This window comes from Procambarus clarkii, chromosome 71 (assembly GCF_040958095.1).
Source record: "Procambarus clarkii isolate CNS0578487 chromosome 71, FALCON_Pclarkii_2.0, whole genome shotgun sequence".
Taxonomy (NCBI): Eukaryota; Metazoa; Arthropoda; class Malacostraca; order Decapoda; family Cambaridae; genus Procambarus; species Procambarus clarkii.
The window spans coordinates 16,396,618-16,410,145 of record NC_091220.1 but is presented as its reverse complement, the minus strand read 5'-3'; the positions used below and the strand labels follow the sequence as shown (position 1 = coordinate 16,410,145).

Below are 13,528 nucleotides of genomic sequence, written 5' to 3'. Positions count from 1 at the left end.
ATATTTTTGGAAACTGATTTGTATTATTTATTATTCAGACAGCAGTAGGTGAGGAGGATGTGATAACAAGATGCAAGCAAGCAATTGCTGATGGGCTTCACCTTGTCGACAGGAGCTATGAGCGTCACGAAATACAAGATTCTGATTCTGATGATGAAGACAGTCCTGGCAGGTTTGTTGACATCTTAAATATATATTGCTCATAAGATTTATTTTATAACAGCTCCTTATCCATGTGAGAGTATTTTATTATATTTGACTTGCTTATGTACCCAACTTCACAGTTATTTTGAACAGCATGTATCCTTAGTCAATGGACATTTATTTATACTAGTTAGTGGCTTTGCAAGAATGTAAAAATACCAGTTTTATGTATTCTCACAAACCCATTGTACCTTCTTGTAAATAAATAATTATTAAATTATTATTGTTACTACTATCTACTCTCACTAATCAGGATCATATGAGGCCCAATAATTTAAATCTGAATTCGTAAGAATTCTTGCTGGGAAAGTCCAAAAATTCAGATATTTGCAACTTTTTGCACCACAAGCAACATAATTTACAAGGGTTACGAGAGAGACTTCATCTGTTGTACTTATATTACTCAAATAATTTGGATTTCAGCTTGTTGGAGTTCATCTGCTTGATCGATGAAGGGCTTCAATAATGTTCATTTATTAACCTATCACAACCCTAAAATTACACTGCCAGACCCTCAGTTGTTCAGGGCTTTAATAAGCAATAGTGCCAAGAGAAAATATATTTAGTAATATACTGTAGATACAAAAATTACATCTTGTAAAAAAGTTGCAAAAAAACACTAAATATGAAGTAATTGAATCACTTTTTATGACTTACATAATATAAACAAGTGCCAGGTTGGCTGATCCAGGAGTGGTTGCAGGTGTCAGGAATGAGCATGGGTGCTGGGTGAATGCACGAGTGCGAGTGAGAGCGTGGTTGCCGGGCGAGAGTGTCGGTGCCGGGTGAGAGCGTCGGTGCCGGGTGAGAGCGTGGATGCTGGGTAAGAGCGTGGTGTCGGGCAAAAGTGTGGGTGTTGGAAGGGAGAGTGGGGATTTGGATGAGAGTTGGGCGAGAGCATGGGTGTTGGGTATGGGATGTGGGTGTCCCATGCTCGATGCAACAGCCTACTTCTGCTATTACTAAATCTAATTTTTTTTTTTGACAGTCCTGTTCCTGTATATGCTCTTATTGACCCCTATGAAAGCAAACCCCTACCCCTTATCATTGGCTCTGAGGGATTCATGGCAGATGATAAAGTTGGTTTACAAGAGATTTCATCAAGTGAAGAAAATTCCAAGTTGACATTCAGCCCAGATGAGACAGAGAGTGAAGATGACCTTGACATGGAAGATGAAACAAGCAATGGTCCAACAAAATATAAACCGATTCTTGCCAGCAGTTCAAAAGTAATAGTAAGTTGAGGAAAATTTAACTGTTTTAATGTATGTGTTACTTTCCTGTTAAATTATTGCGTTCTGCTTTTTAATTTTTAGACATTACTCTGTTCTGTTAGATTTACTTTTTTTTGAGCTATCTGATATGGCTTACTCCTTTATAAGGCAAAATTCTATTGACCCACGATTAGAATCTTATCTGATATGGCTTACTCCTTTATAAGGCAAAATTCTATTGACCCACGATTAGAATCTTAGGTAGTCAGAGCAAGTCGACATTCTGCAGAGCGGAGAACATTTCACAGGTCAAACTGGTGCTAAGGGGAACATAAAAATACCCAATCCAGTGATGAATATGTTCAGAAAAGTTTTAATTTCCGAAAATAGCTCTCTCAAGCTTATATATAAACATGGTGGTGGCAGTTGACCAAGTTAATTAATACTAGTGATCTCTAGATATTGTATGCGAGTAGCCTTCGACATGGAAAATCAGCCTTCAGAGCTGTTGCCTCTTCACCCCTATGAAAATTTAAAATAGGGTAATGATAATGAATTAATAATGTAATGTTTGACTTTGACTCATGTGTGTCCATTCGTTCATTACTAGTATTATGCACCTGTTAGATTCCTTGATATTGTCTCTGCCTCCATGTTAAAATACAATTGAAGTTTTAAATAGAAGAAATGACTTTTGGATGTACAGTATTTGTTTAGTTACTGTACAGTATCTGTATTATGTTCACACATATAAATACTGTCTTGCTGTTACTAAAGATAAAGTAATAACTATAGTGTATACTGTATCATTAAGTAATATGCACTTGAAGGTGCATCTGTGTTATATAGTATTTTTTTTAGAAATTTCTGTAACTGAAAAATCATAGACCGTAATTACTTTCAGGATGATGAAAGTGATTCTGATTGGTCAGATGATGATACTTCTCATCCTGTTAACTCCCTTCCAACGACAGACAAGAGAAAGCCTCAAGCAGTAACTAGTGAAGAAGAAAATGATGAAGATTTGTTTAGCCCTCCCTCAAAGGCATCACAGAGAGTAAGTGTTGTATATATATTATGCCGTCACCATATTAGTATGGAGGAAAAATGAAGTTATCTTTGTTTTTGCAAGGTTACCCATGTTCACATATTTGCATATTTTCATACTCTACTTCTCAGGCAGGGGGCTAATGGCCTTTTGCTTATATGTATGTATGTGTGTGTGTGTATATATATATATATAATGTACTGTATATATACATTGGTATCTTCTCTGCGTTGCAGTATCATTGTGCCTTATCATGATACTTCCTTTGCTGATAATTGGTTTCCACTTTTTTGTTTAATTTCATCACTATTGTGTATAAACTTGAATAGTTTTTTAACAGACATATCATTGTTATATATGTGGGTCATGAATAAGAAGAACTCAATCCAGATTTCTTGTTATTTTCGTTATAATTAATGCTGTTAGATGCTGCTGTGTGGCAGACAGCATTTCCTGTCCGGGCCAGAGGATGGAGTGCTCAGAGTGTCGCAGTAGCTTGGTGGCTTTTGCCCTGATTTCGTACGGTAAAATTTAGTGCCAGAGCTTGCAGTTCATCATGAATTTGCTTTCAGATCTTCTCCGAAGTGTGTATCTAAAGTATCAACATAAGCTCATCTCAAGTGGAGATGTCTTACTGGACTTTGACATTGCTATGGTTGTGATTTGTGTTGTTCTTTTCATTGTGGCATGGATTGGCTCCTTCTTCAGGAAGAGCCACCATGCTTGATGGAGAATATATTATCATTGCTGCTGTTTTACTGCTCTGTTTGTGGCTGCTTGTAAGTGAATTGTTTTTGTTCTTATGTCTTTTTATAGTGATGTGTTTTATATATATATATATGTCGTACCTAATAGCCAGAACGCACTTCTCAGCCAACTATGCATGGCCCAATTTGCCTAATAAGCCAAGTTTTCATGAATTAATATTTTTTCGACTACCTAACCTACCTAACCTAACCTAACCTAACTTTTTCTGCTACCTAACCTAACCTAACCAATAGAGATAGGTTAGGTTAGGTTAGGTAGGGTTGGTTAGGTTCGGTCATATATCTACATTAATTTTAACTCCAATAAAAAAAATTGACCTCATACATAATGAAAATGGGTAGCTTTATCATTTCATAAGAAAAAAATTAGAAAAAATATATTAATTCAGGAAAACTTGGCTTATTAGGCAAATCGGGCCTTGCATAGTAGGCTCAGAAGTGCGTTCTGGCTATTAGGTACGACATATATATATATATATATATATATATATATATATATATATATATATATATATATATATATATATATATATATATATATATATATATATATATATATATATATATATATATATATAAATATACTGGTATATATACATATACACACATACACACAGTATATGCATTGCTGCTCAATTATGGACAATGTGTTGTTTCTGTTGTATACTCTAAATTGTTTAGTATGTGAAAGGTTACGTTTGTGTTATCCAAAAATATGTTTGGTTTTGTGTAAGATAAGTAGAGAGAGAAATGTATTTACAAAGTGCTTATGCTCCAGGCTGTAAGGAAAATACTAAAGGGAGAAAATGAGATGGAGTGGTTTACCTGAGTTTACCCAAGAGCCACTAGTGGCCTCAACGAGGACAGAAAGCCGGCGGCTTAGTGAAGGTCCCCTCCACTTGCCTTGATGATCTTTTTGGGCTGTACTTTAAAATTTAACTAGTTTGGAAGCGGTTTGAGGGATGTCTCAAAAATACAAACCTATTTTATAGAAAGGTTAAAGAGTGTTGTGCAAAGTAAATAGGGAATGTAAATAAAGTAAAGGTTGGGGGGTGGGGGAGTTTGTTGATAGATGTACTCAATGTTACAAATATGTGGAGTAAATAATTTTAATCTGGTCCGTCTAATTACCCAAAGCTACCCAAATTTACTCAAGGCTACCTAAAGCTTCCTAGCATTACGTAAGTAATTAAGAAATATGATTTATTTACTCACTATATTGTTGGTGTTGAATGTAGAACATGAAAAAACATTTTTACTTTGAAATAATCTAAATTTATAACAAAATTAAGTGGCATGAGAGGCCATAGAAAGTCGACGATCCAAGCGACAATGTTGTGGAGCGACTTATCCGAAATGAACAAATTATTCAAGCTATATTGTTGCCTAGAGGTTATATTAAGTTATGTTTGGATAGGGTTAGGTTTAGTTAGGTTAGGTAGGTTGGTTAGGTTAGGTACGGGAGACTCATATGCCAGCAAACATTGTCGCTTGGACTGTCGACTTGCTTTGGTGTCACCAGCTTTTTATTTTCATCTAATTTCATTACAAAATGATACTTTTTCAGAGTAAAAATATGTTTTTCATGTTCTACATTCAGCACCAACATTTTAATGAATAAATATATCATATTTATTCATTACTAATGTAATGTTAGGAAGCTTTGTGTAGCTTTGAGTAAGTTTGGATAGCTTCGGGTAATTAGAGAGACCCATTTTATCCTAATGTTTACAATTAGACAAATGCAGATATCATATTCTGGAATGAATTTAGGCAGCATCAGAAGACTAATGGAACAAATGAGAATAGATATGGGAAAAAATTAAAACTGCTATGAATAGGAAATGTCAAATAAGTGTAGATACGTATGGGGGTTACGGTGTTGGTTAACATAACGTTAGATGTACGTCAGATGATGTGGGTGCTAAGATGGCAGGTAATTAATTGGACCAAGGCTGTTGTTGATGCTATAATTAAGGGAAAGGGGTAGTAGGTAAGAATATAGAAACTATAGGGAGATAAATATATTTAGTATATCAAGGAAAAGTATATAGTGTATATGGGTGCAAATGGAAAGTGTAAAAGAGTTGACACTGTAGGATATAGAGGAATAGTGGAGGTTTAGGAATGGGAGGGGGTGTACAGATCATATTTTTGCTGTGTGAATGGTGGTTAAAGTTTCAAGCAAAGGGAAGAAAGTTGTAAGCTATCTTTAAGGATTTAGAAAACTTTTAACTGGATTGATTGTGAAGCATTATGGAAGGTTTTAAAGATTTATGGGGGTTGGATTTTATCATTGGGGAAGGCATTAAACAGGGGTTGTGTAATGTCACCTTGTCGACTCCCACTTCATGAATAATACAAAGAAGTAGCGTCCCAATTTATCAAATTGGTATGCCGACATGGTGTTTCCTGCTAGATCTAAACAATTATTATTGATACATGACTGTCTTATACATGAGTGTAATGACTCGCTAGTATTCATTCTTTATTTCAGCTCGTCAACAATGGCACTGTTATTTCATCTCAAATTGGCAAGAAGCTCAGTAATTCAGCAGCCACTGCAAATGCCAGCAGAGGAGGTAGGTTCCTTACTAAATTGGTAAAACTAATACTCGTATATTCCTGCTAACCAGTTCATTCCATTCACCTGGGCTGTCTGGGTCTTGAACCGTGGACCCCAACATTTTTAGGGTCCACGGTTTGAGACCCATACAACCTAGGTGAATGGAATGTTTATTTCCACGGAAGTGTGGATGACAATTTACCTATTCATGTCTATAGAGGATGTGATTGGGTCCCACATCCTAGCTATTGGTACCTGGTGCTTTTAAATGTCTTGATATTCTTGGCACTTTGTTTGTGAAACTATGGTTGAAAGTGTCTTCCAGATGCAGGTGATGAGTCACAATAACGTGGCTAAAGTAAGTTGACCAGACCACACACTAGAAGGTGAAGGGACGACGACATTTCAGTCCATCCTGGACCATTCTCAAGTTGATTGTGAAATAAAAAAAAAGTCTCTGCCACTTGATTATCTTACATTACATTCCACTTTTAGACTACCTGCACAGAAAAGTGTGTTTTCTTAGAAGTGTTAATTATTTGTTCTGCTTACTTCCACCCAAGTTCTTTGGTCTCATAGTATTCCAGTACATTTGAAAAAAGGCTGTCCATGTCAGCTCTGATCTCAATAGTATTTTTTATAGTGATCTCAAGAGGAGGATGGGTTCAGATGGCACAGTAATATGAGAACAGGGAGAAGAGGAAAATAGTTGACATAAACATGTTTTAGGCAAGTATCAGTATAGTAAAGCTTGGTTACCTTGAGGTGCTTCCGAGGCTTAGCGTCCCCGCGGCCCGGTCGTCGACCAGGCCTCCTGGTTGCTGGACTGATCAACCAGGCTGTTGGACGCGACTGCTCGCAGCCTGACGTATGAGTCACAGCCTGGTTGAAGCTGGTCAGACATCTATTACAGGCGACACCATACTGCATATTGGAATAAAGTTTGTTATTTACCTGATTTACCACTAACCCTAATGGCCTTGACGAGGACAGGAAGCCGGTGGCTTGTTGAAGGTCCCCTCCATTTGCCTTGATGATCTTTTCTATGTATATTTTAAAACTTGACACACTTTTGGCATTTACAGCTTTAACGGATAGGCAGTTCCATGGGTTTATAACCCTCTGGGTGAAATAGCATTGCATGTTCTCAGTCCTTTCTCAGATAGTTTTGGAATATAGGATAATAATAATAACAAAGGTCTTTGATATTAATATTATAGTTTGAACTCATTACAAAAGTATCTGTGTGCATAAAAGTGTACTGTAGGATCATTTACCTTGTCCTCTGTATTTTTTGTAAAAATTTTGCTTAAAAGTTTCCATTTCTTGTTCTACAGGTTTGTATTCAGATAGTGATGAAGATGGAGACTTATTTGGTCAGCAGCAGGACCCTTCCAATTCATCAGGTGGACTGTTTGGCAACACCCAGCTGCCCCCTGCTACTAGGGCGGGCAACACCAATTATCTCTTCGGGGAGTCAAACACTCATTCTCCGTCAGGTAAGGCTTTTAAGGTGTTGATCTTTAGCCCATCGTATTTTAACATAAGCCTTGCTTTATATATTCTCTACTAATTATTATTTTGTTTTATTGAGTTTTAATTAAGGAAGTTAATCTATACTCAGAAGAGTCAAATTACTATTTTATTATATTTGAACATATTTGCTACAGGAGTTTCTGCCTGCATATACTGTAACTTTTCTGCCACCATTTCAAAATAACCTTGACAGTCATGGGAATAAGGTATGTTATACTGTACATTATGTTGGAGAAGTTTATTTTATATCATTTATATTCTCAGATTCAGTAAAGTCATCAGTTGGAGTAGAAAATGTGAGAGCGATGCCTGACCCTATCAGACCTGGACCCCCTGCTGTCAGTCGACCTCGGAAGAATGGTGGTAATCTCTTTGCCAGTGATTCTGATGATGAAGAGGAAAATCTGTTCTCTAGCAAGCCACAGTCAACAGGTCAGTCCTATATGATGGAACATCTAACTTGGTGCATATTAAATACAGTACGTGAAATTTTTCCTGGGAGAAGGGAAGAATATAACAAGGCATGAGATGCAAATACAATCTGCAGGGAGAAGAGTTTATTTAAATTATAAGTTTAACTTTCACTGCCACAGTTGATTGCAGTGGTCAAACAAAACAGTGGTATTTCCAGCAATAATCCTATTGATTGCGGATGAAAGATACCAAATTATTTTATGCTTAACCAAGTCTTCAAAAGTAGTGTATATATATACACTGGCTACCTGTCCCCAACATAATGAATTAATATTTAATTTGTGTAGCATCTTACTAATACCAGCAATAGTCTCTGGTTCACTCATGTAATTATTGAATATTGCTTATTTGAAAGTTACTTTGAATGTGATTACAGGTAGTTATATATATATTGTATATGCAATATTATTATGGATATTTCAGCTAAATCTAGAACCTCTGGAGGTAAAGTAAAGAGCCAGGCTGACCAGTCCAGCACAACCGCAGGCAGTCTCTTCTCCAGTGATGAGGACGGCGGCCTCTTTTCAACCAGTCAACAAACTCAAGGTTAGTATCAATTTAACTAGTGTCCATGCAACCTGCATTATTCAGAGCATGATTTGGACAGACTAGGGGTAATATGATTTGCTTGTTGCAGGAGTAACATGATTTACACTAGGTGTATGTGGCCTATTTTCCTCACATTCCACATTCCATAACGTGGCATTTACTCTCATTAAATTTTAATTGCCAAGTGTTGTTCCATACATGCATTTTTGTCCAAGTCTTTTTGAAGGTCATTACAGTTGTCTAAGTTTATCTTCCCCAGTAGGTTAGCATCATTAGCAAACATGTTCATATAATTCTGTATTCCTTTTGGTAGATCGTTTATGTAGATGATGAACATTATTGGTGCTAGAACTGAACCCTGTGGGACTCCAATACTACATTTCTCCAGACTGATACATTACCTCTGATTACCTCCCTCATTTTTCTGTCACAGATTTTTTCATCCATGTCAGAAGTCTGTCTCCCTGTCACTCCTCTGTATGTTCCAGTTTCCAGACAATCTCTGATGGGGTATTCTGTCAAAAACCTTCTCTAGGTCTAGATAGATGCAGTCAACCCAACCATCTCTTTCCTCTGTGGCACTGTGTATTCTTCTTTAATCATATGTATTGTGAATCACTGTGTATTAATTCTTTAATCATTTGTAAAATGTTAATGTTAAAGAGATTCTCAACACTGTACAATAACCACATGTCTTGTGTTGCAGTAGTTAATGTTATCCTGCAATTTTTTAGGTGCAGTTTACAGCAAGGAGGACCATGAGGAGGAGGAGGAGGAGGAGCCACCCCCTCTTCCCAAGCAAGGAAGGACAAAAGTGAGTCAAATTGTAATATTAATATGGATAATTAAATATAATTTTTTTTTGTTTGAACTGAATGATTTTGTTGAAAAGACTGCCTAAAAAAATATAAATATACTAGTAATAGCATACAAAAATGTTGGTGTGTTGTGCGTCGAGAATCTTTGCCTTGTCGTTACTAACAGGATTTTAATTTGTATATTTGAGCAGCAGTAATGAAAACTTGAGAGACAAGTTTGAACCTGATGAGGAACAGCCAAACAATCATACTCATACATAGAAACAGGATATGAAAGTTATCCCCTCTGAAGTAAAAGACCCTCCAGAGAGAGAACCCAAGGTCCAAGAAGGGTTGAAGAGCACCCATGGACACTCCTCGGGCTCCTCCTCCAAGTCATAGTCCTTGCCCAATCCTGGGACTGAAAAGTACCTTCCCAAGGAGAAACCTGAGAGTATGGGGGGAGGAGGGGGTAGGTGGTTGAGAATACAATTGCCCTGAAACCCCGGCAGGACCAGAAGTCTCATCTGCCTCTGCTGGTAATGTGGGTAGAGCTACCCCACAAAGAAGGCTGAGCTACACTCGGCCCCAATTCCAAAACCCTCAGATGCGTTGGAGCTGGAACCAGGAGGGGAATGGCCAGAAGCAGGGCAAACCACACCCACAGGGAAAGGACGTTTGCACCCACCATGCTGCAAATGCCTAATCCTAGCAAACTTAGTCCGCAAAGCTGCCTGAAAAGCTTCTATATTGGAAGCCGAGTCAGTCTGCAGAGACCCAGAGGGAACCAGCCTCACAGGACTCAGGGTTGTCAGTGTCACCAACCCAACAGGCAGCATGGTGGAGTCAAAAAGAATGATCATCTGGTAGCAAAAACTACGATCATCTGGTAGCAAAAACTACGAGCACTCTACAAACTTGTGGCTTCTATGGGCTCAACGGACTTAACCAACCACATCAAATACTTGTGAAGAGATTACCAGGGCTTGAAGGCAGATAACCAGGTAGGGCACTCGAGCATTGAGACCGCTTGCCAGAAGATTAATGCCAAGTGCAGCCAAAACAACCAGGCTAGGGTAAATAGAACTCTGCATCTGATGTGACCTATTTGCATGGAGCAGTCTCGGCAAGATAGCATCAGGGAGTCACCTGGGGCATCCTAGAAAAGCATATGTTTCATAAAGCAAATTTTGTGTTATTTAAATTTTGAAAAATCAAAAACTCACTGCACAAAGTATATAATTCTTCAGATTCGCCTGCTTTTTAAAATATGATATGTGTAACAACCAATCAGTTGATTTACTTCACAAATGCAATCTGTGCAGTTTTCTTCAAATGTGGTATATATAATTAACTGATTATAGCATTGTTTTTTAAGTGTTTTCTGTATTTTACAGTGGTCTCCTTGCCTTCATTCTTGTGCACACAGAATTATAACAAATAAAGTTTTCTTTATTTCCAGGTTCCAGTTGGTGGCATTAATATCTTTGGCTCTGCTATCACATCTGCGATCCGTCGACAACAGTCTTCTGAATCAGATCCATCAGATGAAGAGTGGTCTAATAAAGGCAGTAGCAGAGGCTCTTTAGCATCTGCCACCAAGCCAGAAACTACATCTTCTCAAGGATCAGTCCCAAAACCAGTCAATGTTGGAAAGTACTCAGGTGGTGGTGGTTTGTTTGATGATGATGACGATGATGATTTGTTTGGAAGCACAAGTAAAAAAACTAACACTTCAACTCATGATGCAATCAATAGCCAGAAAAGGCTAATTTCTGATAGCCCCAAAAACCCAAAAGATGGAAATAACTTATTTGGTAAGGAACCAGCTGATAAGTGTGAAGGGAAGAATAATACAATAAAATCTAGTGGAGGACTGTTTTCAGATGATGATGATGACTTATTTGGTGGTCCTGTTTATGTAGAAAAGAAACAGAGCACCATAGCACCTGCAGCTGAGGAGTCAACTTCAAGCAATGTACTAAAGAATAATTCAGTCATTAGTCCTCTTGAAGATGTTGAACAGTTAAGCTCTGTAAAACCCACTGCATCCCAAAATAATCAGAAAACATCTCCAGTGAAAGTGCCTGAGACTTCCAAAGCCCTGAGCAGTTCTCTGTTTAGTTCTCTCAGTGATGAAGATGACTTGTTTTCTCCATCCAGCACATCTGTAACCGCCAAAGCCTCATCATTTGTAACAGAGCCTCCACCTCTTCCATCGGCTGATGCCAATAAGTCCACTAATAGAATTTCTGGGTCACCAATAATTCAAGATGATCCATTTTCGTGTGCCCCTCCAGTGTCTCCAGCGAGTAAGACTCGTGAGTCACCTGCGAGGGATTCAGCCTCAAGTCATGACAAACCTGCTATATTGAATGCAGACCAGAAGACTCAATTACCACTTTCTAATAGCTTATTCAGTTCATCAGAGGATGATCTATTTTCATCCTCATCAAACACTACACATGAAGTTGCCACTGTAATTCCAGAGAACAAATCTCAGGAAGATTCTTTAGAAAGCAAAGAGGACCAAACAAAATCGGGGAGTATAATACCAGACGTCACTACAGCTACAAAGACTAAAAAATCAGAGGCAAATTTAGGAATATTTGGCTCTCCAGAAGATGATCTGTTTATTCCTAAGTCAAAAGTTAGTGATAACCTAATCAAAGAAGGTATGAAATACTCCATATCCCCAGATTCTCACATACCAACTGACAAGTCAGATTTCCTTGCCTCTTTAGACAATGATGATGATGAAGATATATTTTCAGACGTTCCAAAGCCACTATTAAACAATAAAATAATTCCCGAGAGCGATAGAAAGATAACAAGTTTTCTTGGATCAGACGATGAGGAGGACATATTTTCAGTCACTCCGAAAGGGACAAGGTCAAATGATTCTCCAAAACTAAAGATATATGAAGATGTGGTGGATGAGAAAGATATATTTAATACTTTATCACAGTCACAACACCAGACAGATTTACACACTACAATAACCAAAATAGTAAATACTGCAGAGGAGAGTACTAAAACCACTGCCTCAGTAGTTGAGAGAGAGAGCCCTCCATCAGTATCTACAGGTACTGAAGATTCTCTTTCTCCACGAGCCTCTGAAAGTAAACAATCTCCTGACACAGCAAAACCTGTAAGTGCAGCCCCAAAACGACCAGTGGGAGGCATAGCTCTCTTTGGAGGGGCCGAATTATTTGCTAAAATTAATAAGCGCAAGTCTTTGTTAAGTACTGGGGTAGAAAATGGTGAAGATGTGCAAGTTGAGAGCAATAAAATAGAACATAAAATCGAAAGAACGAATGAGGATCAAAAAGATAATTTGAATAAAAATAGCATATTTGCTGGTGAAAGTGATGATGATCTTTTTGGCACAAGTCAAGATAAATCTGAACTAAGCTCATCCACTCTTTTGAATGAGGAAAGTGCACCTACACTTCTAGCAGAGTCTGAAGGATCTTCATATGTACCTTCTGAAAACCCTGAAATGTTATCACCCTCTCAAGACATTTTTCAGTCTGCAAACGTAACATTGTCAGGCGAGAACAAGAATATGCCTGGTAAATCTGAATTAAACTTAAATGAAAGTGGCCAGGCTGAAGATGCTGGTAAACGAACTCACAAAAAAATTGAAATTAGATCCGAGAAGATTGAGCAGTGTCTCTCCGAAGAACAAGGAAATCAAGAAATAAAGCCAAAGAAGAAACCGCCCATTGGAGGAGTGTCAATGTTTGGTGGTGGTGGCTTTGGGGGCAAGGAATTGTTTGCCAAGGTACAGCAAAGAAAGAGCATGTTGGCGCCTGAGAGTGAGAGTAGTGACGATGAACCTTTGACCTCCCCTCCACAAATGTCACTACACACAAAAAGAATCAGTATTGGATCCCGCAAAACTGTTTCTCCAACAAGTTCAGTCTCGCCAATTTCACCGATGTCGCCCCTGTCACCACTGTCTCCAATGTCACCAATGTCTCCAGTCTTTTCTTCTGGACAAAAGTTGCCTAAGACTGGAGGAGAAGAGAGCAGTGTGAGTTTTGATGAACCAGCCACATCTACCACAACGCTGCAGAGTATAAATAAGGTACAGTATACTCTTTCTTACACTAATATATACAATAACAAACAATTTTAACAGCAAAATTTTAAATTTTGGTAATTCATTTTATTATCATGAATTTTAATTAAATTTAGTGATCTTACAGGTGAAGTGTAATAGACATATGGGGGAAGGGAACTATCAGGAGAAAGTGCCAAGCCATTACGACTATATAGCACTTGGAAGGGGTCAGGATAAGGATTTGGGATGGGACGGGGGGGGGAAGGAATGGTGCCCAACTACTTGCATGGTCGGGGATTGAACG

The 13,528-nt window shown here is 38.0% G+C and overlaps 1 protein-coding gene across 2 annotated transcripts in view; it reads left to right on the top strand.

Moving 5' to 3' along the window:
* Positions 1–13,528, top strand: part of LOC123745609 (WASH complex subunit 2) — a 31,314-nt gene that overhangs the window by 7,151 nt on the left and 10,635 nt on the right. Inside the window, exons 4-12 of one of the 2 annotated variants that reach the window (XM_045726324.2) lie at positions 39–172; positions 1,193–1,439; positions 2,323–2,475; positions 5,731–5,815; positions 7,137–7,298; positions 7,600–7,767; positions 8,233–8,355; positions 9,093–9,172; positions 10,618–13,248. In XM_045726324.2, coding sequence (XP_045582280.2) covers positions 39–172; positions 1,193–1,439; positions 2,323–2,475; positions 5,731–5,815; positions 7,137–7,298; positions 7,600–7,767; positions 8,233–8,355; positions 9,093–9,172; positions 10,618–13,248 — 3,783 coding nt within the window. Of the gene's footprint in view, positions 1–38; positions 173–1,192; positions 1,440–2,322; positions 2,476–2,935; positions 3,246–5,730; positions 5,816–7,136; positions 7,299–7,599; positions 7,768–8,232; positions 8,356–9,092; positions 9,173–10,617; positions 13,249–13,528 lie in introns of those variants that run through there. The other variant, XM_045726325.2, reaches the window with a different exon arrangement.